At 45.4% G+C, this 14,045-nt stretch overlaps 1 protein-coding gene across 1 annotated transcript in view; it reads right to left on the reverse strand.

Annotated features, from left to right (window-relative positions):
* Nucleotides 1-14,045, reverse strand: part of LOC111836354 (uncharacterized) — a 356,103-nt gene that overhangs the window by 328,154 nt on the left and 13,904 nt on the right. Inside the window, exon 7 of the mRNA XM_072703387.1 lies at nt 10,850-10,859. Within this exon, the coding sequence (XP_072559488.1) occupies nt 10,850-10,859 (10 nt within the window). The remainder of the gene's footprint in view (nt 1-10,849; nt 10,860-14,045) is intronic.

Consider the following 14,045-nt stretch of genomic DNA (forward strand, 5'->3'; position numbering starts at 1 on the left):
CCAATGAAACCTCCCCAATGATTATATATACTGTGGTTTTCCAGCGCTGTTTTTGATTATCAAAAGGTATAGGGTGTTTTATTTGCACACTTTGTGTTTGTTTTATTTGGAGAGTATATTTTACTTTTAGATTTCATACTTTATCTGTGCTGTTGATTAGAAAAGCCCGCAACTGTATAGCTTGTTAATAACCAATTCCGATTTTGTAAACCAACGCGCTACTCCAGTAGTCTTTTTTTCTAGATACTCTGTTACTCTCACTAAAGTAATGAGATTGAGCTCTTTTACACCGACTTCCGTTGTTATAATATTGAAGTAACCGTACTTTTACTCGAGTACAGAATTCGACTACTCTACCCACTTCTGCAAACATACAAGCATGTATTACGTAACTAAATGTCTCCCGGCGGAATGCGCAACTAGCTAGCTACATTAGCAGTCACAGCTACGAACCCATCCCCCACAAACGCCTTACCGTGCCGCAAATGCCTCCTCCTGTCAGTGACTCGAAAGTTGTTTCCCCAAACAGTATTTTCCTGTTCAGTCGTAATTAGACCCACGATTGTAACGTCTGCTGACTGCTGCAGCCTGGCCGAATAATTAGAAGGCTCTGGCTGCACACCTTCACCAGGAGGGTCTCCACTAGAAGGCCGGAAACACGTGATCTTCACAAGCGAGTCCGGACATGACATTATGCAAACTACGCCATGGAGGCAGTACCAGATATCACACGACCTCCACGCACAGCCCGGACTTGTTAGTGCGAGAGTGTTTTTTTATCTTTTCTGTTAAGTAATTTTTTTTTTTTTATAATTTTTTATTTTTAAAATTAAACTCCTTTATTTCGTCTTCAACAAAATACAATATCCGAGCAGGGGGACAGCACAGGTAAGTCAAAACAGGCCAAACGTAAGAGTACAAAGTTTACAGGCACTTTTGGTCTTCACCTTCTTTAAAGAATTAAAAAATAAAACTAAATCATTTTTAAAAGCTACAGTGTTGGGGAAGACCTTCATATAGCTACAGTTATGTTAATAAAATTTTGCAATTAAAATAATATTGTTGAGCAAGAATTCAGTATCCTTCTCTTCAAGGAAAACCGCAAACTTAATGGTGAGATACTCTAAGTGTGGTATTACATATTGTGAAGATAAACAATTAAACAGAGTAGACCAAAAAGCATTGACCACTGTACAAGAGAAAAATAAATGTTCCTGGGATTCACTCTCATTATCACAGAAAGAACATAAATCTTCCAAGTCGTCTAAATAGTGGGAGAGTGTTTAGCTTTGTCGAAAGAAAAAAGTGGGTAAAACAAGCAACAATAGTAGCATTCTAGCAGCTGGAGTTTTAGAAAGTTTTGACCGGTGTTTTTTTTTTCTCTCCAAATTTAGCTTTAGATTGATTACTTAAGCTTGGACTGACTGTATCCGCATACTCCCCTGTTCCAGAGTTCGTAGTTTCTAATTAATGCCATACAGATTTTGCTACTGGAAAATTTAAAAAATATTTAAAATATTTATTTAGTTCCGAATCTTTAGTGAACTAGGCAGCTCTGTTACAAATGTTACATGTGCTGTGAATTGAAGTAATTATTACTGTACATGACAATTATTCTTATTAATTGTACTATTTTAGATGCACATATCTACATGGGATGCTAATTCATAGCCGGTTCTGGATGAATGCAACACATGGACTGCCAGAAAGCTCCCTACAGACTAAAACAGAATGATGATCTGGATGACCTCGATCCCTTTCTTTTTGTGTTTCAGTACAAAGAAGATATGGAACACTTTCTTAAAAACTGTGTTGATAATCAGCACCTCCGGGTCAACGCTATGTTTTTATTGCCTTAGAGATGAGCTGCAGTGCCCATCACTAGTGTTTATTTAAAGTTAATTTTTAAGAACTTTGCTTTAATAACCATATCATTGTAATAAAAATAGTTCAAAGTAGACTAAATTTTGTTTGTTGGTTTCCTAAGTTTATTATGTGGTTGCGATAAGCGACAATCACATATTGTTATTCCTTATATTCTTATTTTTTTTATTCCACTCACTTTTTCTAGACGCTCCTCCTACATTTTCTGCGGAAATGCATCTCTAGTTATTTATGCAATTGTGTATATTTTATATTTATATTAGTGCTGTCAAATGATTAAATTTTTTAATCAGATTAATCACAGGGTTCCTGTGGATTAATTTTGATTAATCATGATTAAATATCATTCATTTTTAATCTATATTAATCACATTTAATTTTGCATGAGCAAACAGACTCAAGAAAAAAGGGAATATATATGCACTTAACATGTTTATTGAACATCTTGAACATGAGTCGGATGCATTCCATCTGCCACAGAAGTGCAATACCATGGACCCATATCAAAAAGCAAGATTTTTTGCTTAGCCGGACAACTTGTCGGATTTAAGGTACCTCAGTTTAAATGGTCTTTATCTTCGTTCGCTTACAATTAGCACGAACTACTGTAAATCCGACAAATAATCCAACTAATCATGAAGTCCAATTCTAGCCTGGTTAATTGCCATTGTTAGCAGTATCAGTTGATAACACATTACGTGCGGTGCTTTACATATAAAACTCCGTAGCAACACATCCACAGATAAGTTGGACGGTATAGCGTGTGCGACCGATTTAATGAGCCACAAATGAGAAGTAGTGCTTACACAGTATAAGACTACAACTTTCCCTTCTGTTGGTAAAGGGCGCAGCCATCTTGGATTCTGAACTCGGGATCCTCTGAGCTGCTCCGAGATATTTCTTGGATGTCTGAGAAACGCCAAGAGCAGAGAAACGGGACCGCATGTAGTCACTTCCGGCTTCAAAACTCCGGAATCCGACTCGGAATACAAGTTCCGAGGGGAAATGGAACGCACTAAAACTACCCGAAATGGGTTGACAGAGACATTTCAGTGATTTGAATCATTCTGCGCTGCAGATGGGATAATTGCGTTAAAAATTTTAATCAGATTAATCATGATGATGGATTAATCCGCGTTAACCCGTTAATTTTGACAGCCCTAATTTATATGTTTCAAACATTTTATTAAATTCTATAGGAGCATTTCTTACACAGTAACAGAAAAGTAAGCCTTATGCTTAAGATCAAGCATAGACCATGACAAAAAGGTTTCATGACCAAAAACAGTGGAGACTTTACTGTAGAAGAAACAAGGCACAGGAGTCACAATATTTGATAGCAGCCACCAAATCCTGTGACCCCAAAGCAACAAGGGAAAAATCAGGGACACTGCAGTGAAAAGCACTTCAGGTGACTTGTCATCATTGTACATGATAATATTATAAAGATTTCATGACTGGGTTACACCATCCACCTTCAACAGAGGGGTCACAATATTTGATAGCAGCCACCAAATCCTGTGACCCCAAAGCAACATGGGAAAAATCAGGGACACTGCAGTGAAAAGCACTTCCGCTGCATCACCATAAATAGAAATTGTAATCCTGGAAAGATTTCATAACTGGGGTGTACAGGTCAGCTCTGTCAAAGGGGTGACTAATTAACACCACTTTCATCAGATTTTGTGACCTAGGTGTGGCTACTGAACAAGCAACAATGTACCGTTCATCTTCAGGCAACAATGTGCTGAGTGGGTCTTTAAAAAGACATGTTCATCGAGTTCATACGCTTCAGACAGCTGTTGTCTCATTGTATCCAGCATTCTTACATTTACCGACACTTGAAAATTGGCTTGCCACCTGTCAGTACTGGCATGGTCCAGTTTAATACAGTAAGGAGCATTTTATTCCAGCTCCAGTATGACACGATCCCACATTACTCGAGACAAGTGGCGACGCTATATTTAATCGTGACAGTAAATGTAGTGCACTACAATACAGAATATCACAAAATTGGCTGCATCAGCCGATTGGGTAACAGTTGTGTATCAGAATGTAAGACGGCAGTTAAGTAGCATAAAGTAAGATGATGAAACTGAGAAGCAGAACTATCGTGTTGTTTTTTTCGCAATTATGTCTTTGATATTTCCCTTACAGACATTGTAAAGTGGAGATAACTTAAAATAAAAATAAAAACAAAACGAAATAAAACTAAATAAAATAATATGAAGTAAAATTAAAGCGAATAAACGGGGAAATTAGACACAGCACTGCCGACGTGTTTCGGAGCTCAGAAATAGCCACTCTCGTACCCTCCTACATATTTTGCGAGAACATAAGTTAAATTGCGTTGCGTAAAATGGGGAGAGTGCTCGTGCACGTGGACGGGAACCTCGCGAACATGTACAGCAGTCACAGAATTCGATGGTCACAGAATTTGGTGTAACACCTGTTTTACAATTAGCGCAGAGTTTGTGATAGTAGAAATAAGCGTCTTTAATATCAGACCCGGTGAAAAAATCAAGCGGATTGTTTTTAGTCTTGTATCAGTGCAGCTTTTATGAATAACGTGTAAAACAGACAGAGATTTGCACATTTATGTATAGGCCTACATAGAAATTATATCTCTCCCATAGTAAACAGTCTGATTTTAGATCATCGCTAGTAATGTACAAAGTTTTTCCATTGTCAGATATAAATGTATTTGTAACGTATTGATTTCATCATGTATACACATTTGAATGTTTTGACTTTGACTGCTTATTGTGTTGAGATTTTTGTTGTAATTTCTGGTTATTCATATAGATGCACAAATCAATTCTGAAGGCTGGTTCGTCACTGGAGCTTAATACTTGCAATGTCTGAAGTTGAAGTTTGAAGTTTATTATCATATGTACAAAGTACAGCGTACAGAGTACAATGAAATTCTTACTTGAAAACCCCTCCCTCACAGACAAAACATAAGACATAATACACAGAAGACATAGAAGACAAAGTAGTGCAGCAGCAATAAATAATAAATAGGTAAAGTGTCAGTACATAGTGTGGAGTAAGTTGCTGTTACTGTGTGTTGAATAGCCTGATGGCACTGGGGTAAAAACTGTTCCTGAATCGAGTCGTGCGTGAGTGAATTGTCCTGAGTCTCTTGCCTGATGGCAGGAAAGTAAAAAGTGCCAGTGCAGGGTGGCTGGGGTCTTTCAGGATGCTCTTAGTTTTCCTGAGACAGCGCGTGTTATAAATGTCCGTTATTGCAGGGAGTGGTGTGCCTGTGATCCGCTGAGCTGTTTTCTTTTTTCTTTTTTCAGGGGAGAATGGTCAGATTTATTAAAGCTAACAGGAAGGGCACAAATACAAAAGTAACAGCTTAGTAGACTAATGTTGTGCAGAAAGGAAAAGCTCATTGAACCTTGAAGCGGATGCAGACGAACATGTTTCTGTTTCGTTTCTGTCAGTTAAGAACAAGAAAAAAAACTTCAGTGGGCACATGACCAGCAGAACCAGATGACTGAAGAGTTGAAAAATTTCAGCTTGGCTGACTATCTTGATTCATGTTATGACATGCTGATGATAGGGATAGAATTTGGGCAAACAGCAACGATCATGTATTGGTCCTGCACTGTTTCAGAAGTACTGGTTGGTGGTGCAGTGTGTTCCCTGCACTCATTAGGCTGAGCTGGGCTTCGTTTGAATGCCACAGTGTACCTGAGCATTGCGGCTGGCTGATGCATCCCTTCATGGCTACAGTCTCGGCTTTTTCCCACGGATACCTGCAGCCATGTCGCAAAGCAGGCGTCACCTCAAGGTGCCTCAAGGATCCTGGTTTGATTTGGATGACAGTGACTTCACTTTCCTCCAGTGGCTGACAAAGTGTGCAGATCTCATCCCAAAAGAGCAGACTGGGGGTTATGCTGCTGGGATATGCTGCTTTTATTTGTAAATTTGAAGATAAGAAACAACGCTTTCCTGCGACCCTGATCAAGATAAACGGTTAGAAGTTGGATGGATGGATTGTTTTAATTACATTAATTTATTTGTGTCAAGCTGACCTTGAATGTATTGATAGTGTAAATTATGATACTCTCTGAAAAAGGTAGTCCCGAGTTGATAATTTTGTTATTCCTCTGCAATAATAGTAACTATTTGTCAATTCTGTGTGCTATTAAACAGGCAGAATGTCACATAATGTTATACTATTTAACCGCTATAATGATACATTATATGTGAGTCTTTAAAATGAATCTTTTCCCAGAAAGGTTAAGCAGAAGAGCCAGTAGGCAGGACAGTCAAACATCGCAGAATTCCACGGGGGAGCAGGATGTCCCCCCATGTCCCATACAAAGCAGTGACCTGTAGCTTCTTTTTTTTATTTTTTTTTATATATATATTCCCTCCTCCACCCCCCCCTCTGCGGAGGACTACTTTATTTGTATTTGTTAATTTATTTTATTATTTATTTATTTTATATTTTTATTTACTTCCTCAAAAGAAGGAGAGGGAGGGGGGGGAAACAAAGGAGAAGAAGGGGGGAAGAGAGAGACAGGGAGAGAGAGGAGAAAAAAAAAGGGAGAAAAGAAAAAAACAAAACAGATAATCTGCTTCCATGTCTGCTGAAAAGAGAAAGACAACAACCAACATCTGTACTAATCACAACGACCATCAAACGTTAAATGTTGTTGAACAGCACACATAACCAGCATTATAACACATGCCCAGAAACAACAGCCGATCAAGACAGTGTGTGTCTGTGAGCACGTGTCCGTGAGCACCTGTGTGCACACCTGTGTGTGTCAGCGCGCTGGTGTTCCTGAGGTTTCTCCATGTAAATGTCTAGTAGTGTGTGTGGGGAGCCACAGCCCCGCCCACCCAGGACATGAAGCTGACACGGAGGAGACCCGGGCACCAGACATCCAGAGCCCCCTCAGGGCACGGGAACCCCAGGAGGACCACCGCAGGGACAATTGCAGCCCCCACCCAGAAAAGGGCAGAGGAGCGCTCCGGAAGGGGGCCATCCGGCAGCCACATCGCAGGAGCCCCAGGGGGCCGTGGCGGCAAGCACGCAGGCTCCGTCGGCGGCCGGCCACACCAGGGCAGACCGGACCCCGGGCCCAGAGGTCCAAGGGCCTCCCCACCCCCCAGCCGGGACCCGACAGAGCCGGAAGGACCAGACCCCGACAGGCAACCGCCGAGAGTGAGCCAGCACACACCAGAGCATCCAGCCCTGGACATCGAGAACCACCAACGCATCGGCAGCCGGGGGCCTCATCCACCAGCGGGGAGTGTGGCGGGGGGCAATAGAGCCTGAGATGTTATTTCAGGTGGAGTCTAAGACCCAACCTGACACATGCGTATAAACAAACAGGCGTACACATACACAAGCATACGTTCCCACCCTCATGCACACATAAACAAATATTCACCCATTCACCCAACATGAAGACACACAGAAATGAACGCCGTACACACACTCACACTCCCCATATATACTCTATACTCCGAGATCCAGGCACCACCCCCCCCAGAGGGGCAATCCGCCACCAGACCTCGGAGATGGATCCCTTTTTGCCTCTGGCATGGGGACAAGAAGACCACCCCGGACCCCACAGCAGCCGAGAAGCCCACCAGCCCAGACCCCGACCGGACGGCCAGCTCTTCCCAGCCCCTGGCTCCAGATGGTGAACAGAGAACGGGGGTGTGAAAAGACCCCATGTCCCTCCGCCCGCTCATATGTGGTGTTGGTGTGTGTTGTTCTAAAGCGCTTTAAAACAGGGGAAGGGCAGGGCGCTAACCACCCTCTGCCAATCAGCACTTGGTGTCAGCTCGGCCCCTCCCCAGAACCCTCAGTGTCTATGTGCAACTTAAAATTGAGAAGTAGGCACTGGCACCAGAGGTAAGGCTGAATGAACAGACCGCCCTCTGGATGCCATTCCGTGTGCCCACCCCCAAGGCCCTAAATGTATGTGTCATGAGAGAGTAAGTAATGAGAGTGTCTAAGTTGTGATGTGTGATTGAGACACAGGTGGTCACGGGGGGTCAGAGGAGGAATACCTCCCCTGCATCCCAGCGACGCACCTGCACCTCAGAGCCCTACGTGTGTGTTGGAGTGACGGAGCGGGAGGAGGGAAGCATTTAGGGGAGGAAAGGATCGGGGGGGGGGGCAAAGTACCCCCCCTCTGGAGCCAGCTCCCCCACTGACCCCCATAAGCACCCCCCTTCCCCAAAATCCACCCAGGGCAGGAGGGCCGAGGCCCATCCAGTCCAGGGGCCTAGAGCAGCGGCACCACCAGGCACCACAGAGCCCAGGGCAGCCAACCAGACCCCACCACAGAGGGAAAAAACTACACCCACCCCCAGGGGCGGATTAAGGTGCACAGAGGCCCCTAGGCTACAGTAGTCTGTGGGCCCCCCAACCCCGCCCCCCTCCGCGCCAATGGGGGCCCCCTTGCAGGCAGGCACACGTGGGGCCCCTAGGCTTAAGCCATATCTAGCCTGTGCGTTAATCCGCCCCTGCCCACCCCACCATTCAGTCAACTCCCAGACTACATAAGACAATAGACACCCAGGTTGGGTCCATTCTCCTACTCTATTGGATTCCCCCCCACCCCCGCAGAGTGGATACCCCTAAGGCAGGGACCACCTGCGGACAGATGGTAACAACCTCCCCGGCAGCTAAAGAGGCCCCCAGCCCCTCCGACGCGCCGAAGGCCCCAGTGCACGCGCCAGCCCACACCCCGGCGACACACCCACCAGGACCCAAGCCCCCCCAGCCCAGCCGGAACCCCAGCCCGGAGGCAGAGCGCCCCCAGAACCCCAAGCCTGCCCCCGACCCACCCAAGAGCAGCACGGCCGCCAGGCCGGCAACCTACGTCCGCCGGCACAGGCTACCCCAGCAGCGCTGCATGCAGCCGCCAGAAAGACGCCACCCAAGAGCCATCAAAGCCCCATCCAGGCCAGGACCGCAGTCCCAGCGCCGAACCCCCCCAGAAACCCCCCCCCCCCCCAGGGAACCCCCAGACGCCCCAAGCCCATATGCACCCCCGCACACCAACAACAAAGACCGAAGTGGGACAAACCTGCGACCCCCCACCGCCACTAGGTGATGGAGCTGATCAAAGGAGCCCAGAGAGATTGGTCTAATGTGGTGGCAGAAGCTATATCAAGACTAATATGGTCCAGCAAACTCTCTCTATATTGGTTGATATTAAGGTTATTTTTATTTTTCCAGTTCATGAGGACAGTCCTCTTAGCAATGCATAAAGCGGTGAAAGCCATGTGGGTTGTGTTAATCTCTGTAGTGACACCATCTAGGTCGCTCAACAAGCAGACTGAAGGAGAGGCTGGAATGGTACATTTCAGACACTTTGATAAGTCCTCACAAATCCTGCGCCAGAACATCTGAGCAGGTGGACAGAACTAAAGAGCAACTCCAATCCGGGAAATTTATCATATTATTGTTTAGTAGTATGTCAGGGTTGTTCCAGATGGGAGTACGTTTGCATGGGATTAATGAAGACTTTTAGAAACTCCCACCATGCTGTCAGAGAAGAGCTGATACTGATGCTTTTGAAGCATTCGTGTCGTTTAATGTTTGAGCAAATGAATGGTAGATCCGAAATCTCTATGTTATTGCATAGAGCCTGTTCTACGTCTAGCCAAGGTTCATCTAAGAGGGTATGTTTTAGCCACCCTGAGATGTTTTGAAGCCTGTTGGCTAAGAAGTAGTGGTGAAGGTTAGGCAGATCTATAGTCCTCCTTTGTCCTTGGTCCTTTACAGCGTTTTTAAGCTAATACGCGGTGGTTTATCTTTCCAAAGGAATTTAGAGATGGCGGAGTCCAGAGATCTAAACCAGTCAGGTGATGGTTTACCTGGAATCATTGCAAATAAATAATTAATTCTTGGTAACACCATCATTTTTATTGATGCAACCCTAAGCTGAGCTGTTTTCACCACCCTCTGCAGAGCTTTCTTGTCCTGGGCAGTGCAGCTGAGGATGGACTCCCCAGCGCACCTGTAGAAGCTGGTGAGGACAGAGGTGGAAACCCCAGCCTTCTTTAGGCGTCTGAGGAAGTGAAGTCATTGGTGGGCTTTTTTGGTGACCGCTGCTGTATGTTCTGAGGACTTGAGGTTGGCACTGAGGGTGACCCCAAGGAGCCTGAAGCTGCTGACCCTTTCCACAGCACCTCCTCCGATGTGGATAGGGGGATGAGCTGCATCCTGCCTCCTAAAATCCAAAACCATCTCCTTGGTTTTGCTGACGTTGAGAGAGAGGTTGTTCTCCTGACAGCACTCCTCTCTGTAGGCCGTCTCGTCATCGTTGACTGATCAGGCCCACAACGGTGGTATCATCAGCAAACTTGATTATTGTGTTGGAGCTGTGCCTGGACACACAGTCGTGTGTAAACAGGGAGTACAGCATTGGGCTCAGAACGCTTCCCTGTGGCGTGCCAGTGTTGAGGATCATTGTGGTGGAGGTGTTTTTGCCGATCCTCACATGCTGTGGTCTGTTGGTGAGGATGTCCAGAACCCAGTTGCACAGAGTAGCACTGAGTCCCAGCGCCCGGATCAGCTTGGAGGGGATAACTGTGTTGAATGCAGAGCTGAAATCCACAAACAACAGTCTGGCATAGAAGTTCTTGTTGTCCAGGTGGGCCAGGGTGTTGTGGGTGGTGTGTGAAATGGCGTCATCAGTGGATCTATTGTGACGATATGCAAATTGAAGGGGGTCCAGACCGGTCGGAATGGAGCTCAATATGTGCCCCATTACCAGCCTTTTAAAGCACTTCATTGTAATGGAGGTTAGTGCAATAGGCCGAAAGTCATTAAGGCAGCTAGTCCGTCAGCGTCTGAATCCCCCTCCACATCTGACGCGCGTCACGTGTGCAGTTAAACTGGGAGTCCACTTTGCTGCTGTACTCCCATTTCGTGCTCCTGATGGCTTTCCGGAGATCGTATCTGCATTTTTTGTACAGGTCCGCATCTCCGGACTGGAAAGCACGCGTGCGCTCGCGGAGCTTTCGGCGGATGGTAGCGTTAACCCAGGGTTTCTGGTTGGGGAATGACCGTACAGTTTTAGTGGGAATACATTCCTCAACGCAGGTCTTAATGAAATCAGTGACTGCAGTGGTGTACTCGTCCAGGTCAGAGGATGAATCTCTGAACATGTCCCAGTCCACACAGTCAAAGCAGTCCTGAAGTTTCTCCTCTCCCTCCCATGTCCAGCGCTGCACCATGCATGTCACCGGCTCCTCGCGCTTTAGTATCTGCTTGTAAACAGGCAGTAACAGCACCGCGCTGTGATCGGAGGCGCCCAAGCGCGCGAGGCAGAGAGCGATATGCACCCCGATGTTCAGTGTAGCAGTGGTCGAGCGTGTTGTTTCCCCGAGTGGGGCCGGAGACATGTTGGTGATATTTTGGGTACACACTCTTAAAATTCGCCTTGTTAAAGTCCCCAGAGACAATGAACAGTCCGTTTGGCTGTGCATCCTCATGGCTGGTGATCAGCTGGTAGAGTTCACTTAGAGCGCGCTGTGTGTTCCCTGGTTGTGGGATATATACCGCCGTCAGAAACACCACGCCGAATTCTCTCGGCAAATAGAACGACCGGCACTTTATCAGCAGGTACTCGAGGTCCGGAGAGCAGTTACGGGAAATAATTACCACGTTCGTGCACCACGAGTTGTTGACAAGAAAGCACACGCCACCCCTTCGTTTCTTCCCCGACATGTCCGATCAGCCCGATGGATTGAGAACCCCTCCGGTTGGACTGCATGGTCTGGAATGCTCTCGGTCAGCCACGTCTCCGTGAAACAGAGGACACAGCAGTTCCTCAGCTCTCTATGGAATAGAAGTCTTCCTCTGAGGTCATCCAATTTGTTGTCCAAGGACTGGACGTTTGCCAGGAAAACGCTTGGCATCGGTGGTCGTAGTCCGCGGCGTTTGTCTGACTTGCGCCCCAGCCCTACGGCCCCGTCTCCGCCCACGCGTCCTCCGGTTGCCTCCAGCTGGGTCGCGTTGACCGATGTGCTCGCGGGTGAGTAGCGAAGTCACCTCAGGGTCTAAAACAGCAATTTTTCCATATTGTTCACCAATATTTAGGAGTGTTTGTCTATCGTACTGGATTAGACTACTCTCTGGCTGTGAACGAAATAATTCACTGGATTTTGAAGCTATTGTTTTATTTATTACTTTTAAACAGCTATGCGCAATTAGTTGTAACTGTGCTAACTAGGGATGCTCATTTCGATTAATTTTCCCAACCGACAACCGCCGTTCGTTAACCGAACATTAACCGTTAACTGATTAGATTAGAATATTAAATTCCTCTGGGGTCGGCGGTCCCGCCGGCGGGATCTGACAGAAATTTCGCCAAACCATTTAAATAACTCTGCGAGGTTTTATCATATACACATTTAAAAAACACCCTCAGAAACCTTGGACGGTCTACTTTTCAAATATATATATAGGTAGAAACTAAATATATTTTTATAGCTTCGTGATACGAATAGAAAGAACAAGAGTGACTGACTTAAGCGTCTGTGTCTCGAAGCAGCTCTGATCGCCTTCCCACTTGCAAATTGCGCTATTCGCATGATAACAACATGATAATCCGACAGTTAGTATTGGATAAAGAAATATGTGAATACGCCCATTGTAACCGAAATAAAACAAGAGCACATGTCTGGGTAGTGTTTACACCGATCGGCTACAAGATAGCACACGGATACGTCTCTGCCGCTGAAGCTTTGCGCCAATGTTTCCATTTTCAGCAGCAAAGCTCGTACCTGTGTTCATGGCTCAGTGGGCTAAGCCTGTGTGCCTGTAATCACAGTCGCCGATTCAAACCCAGTGTATTTAGAACGTGAAAAGCAATCTTCAGCTGAGATGCCACAAAACTTCATACTACTACTAATAATTAAAATATATATAAAAACATTTTAAACCGTTTAACTGATAGTAATATTCGGTCAAAATTAATTATTTCGGTTAACGGTTAAACGGTCAAAAGGAGCATCCCTAGTGCTAACTTCTCTTGGTTCTCTGTTCAAAGGATACAAAATATGCAGATGTAACCTTGAGTGCAGACCCCAGGGACATTTCCACTGCCCACTGTGTTACAAAACAATACTGCGAAGGGACAACATGGTCAGTCACCTTTCTTCATGTTCTCAAGTAAAAGAACAACGTGCAGAACAAGAAAAAAGTACATCAGAAATTTCCTTGACTGAGACACTGCCCCCCCATTTCTGCTGCTCCTGCACACACAGAACCTGGGAGCAGTGTATCCCTTCCCCATCAGAGAATCCTAACAGCAGCACCAAAGAGGCTGCACAGCCTCCTCCACACAGACCACTGAAAGTTCTGTGTCCCCATTGTTCTCTGAGTCCTTCAGAAAAACCTGTCCACGCACATCAGCCGAATCCATGGACACTCAGAAAAATACATTACTCTGGAATCACACCTCTACAGTGTTTGTGTAGATGCTACAAATGGCATATCTGCAGTCCAAAGAGCCAGACATGGTTTTTCAGTGCCTGTTCATCTACAGAAGAAAACATGGGGAAAAGTGCACAGTGTTTTTTGTGAGTTGGAAGAGTGCAGGCACTTTCAACTCTTAGCACAGAGGAGTGGATTGGTTTTTAGTGATTGTGAACATATCCGTTCCTTGGACTATTGCACTGACACTGCTGCTGAAGATCTCCTAAATCCATCTGTTCTTGAGGAAATGGTTAAGTGTAAGCTATTTGGTGAAGACAGGAAGATTTGATGCCTTAAGAGACAAAAAAACAGCACAAGACACTCATGTGCCTTTTTCTGTGAAGGTATTTTATAAAAAATCTTCACACAGCATTTGTCTATCCATACATGAAACCCAAAGAAAACATTACAGTCGTCTTGGCAGAGTCATGGTGACCTACAATAAAACTCTGAACACGTGGCATTGTCCCTGTGCAAAAAAGAGAATGTCATGCATACACAAAAGCATTGGAAAATGGCATCTGTTTATTACAGTGTAACACATTTTATTTTTGCAGAGATGGAATTTATCGACGGCATCGACGGCAAAAGCCGCCATGCCTTAGAAATTTGCTGTGCTGCCCTGAATATTTACAAGTTCTTGCCGGCAGATACTTGCAGTGCCCTCTTCCTCAGTTGCCTTTGTGCC

The sequence above is a fragment of the Paramormyrops kingsleyae genome, chromosome 20 (assembly GCF_048594095.1).
Source record: "Paramormyrops kingsleyae isolate MSU_618 chromosome 20, PKINGS_0.4, whole genome shotgun sequence".
Classification (NCBI taxonomy): domain Eukaryota; kingdom Metazoa; phylum Chordata; class Actinopteri; order Osteoglossiformes; family Mormyridae; genus Paramormyrops; species Paramormyrops kingsleyae.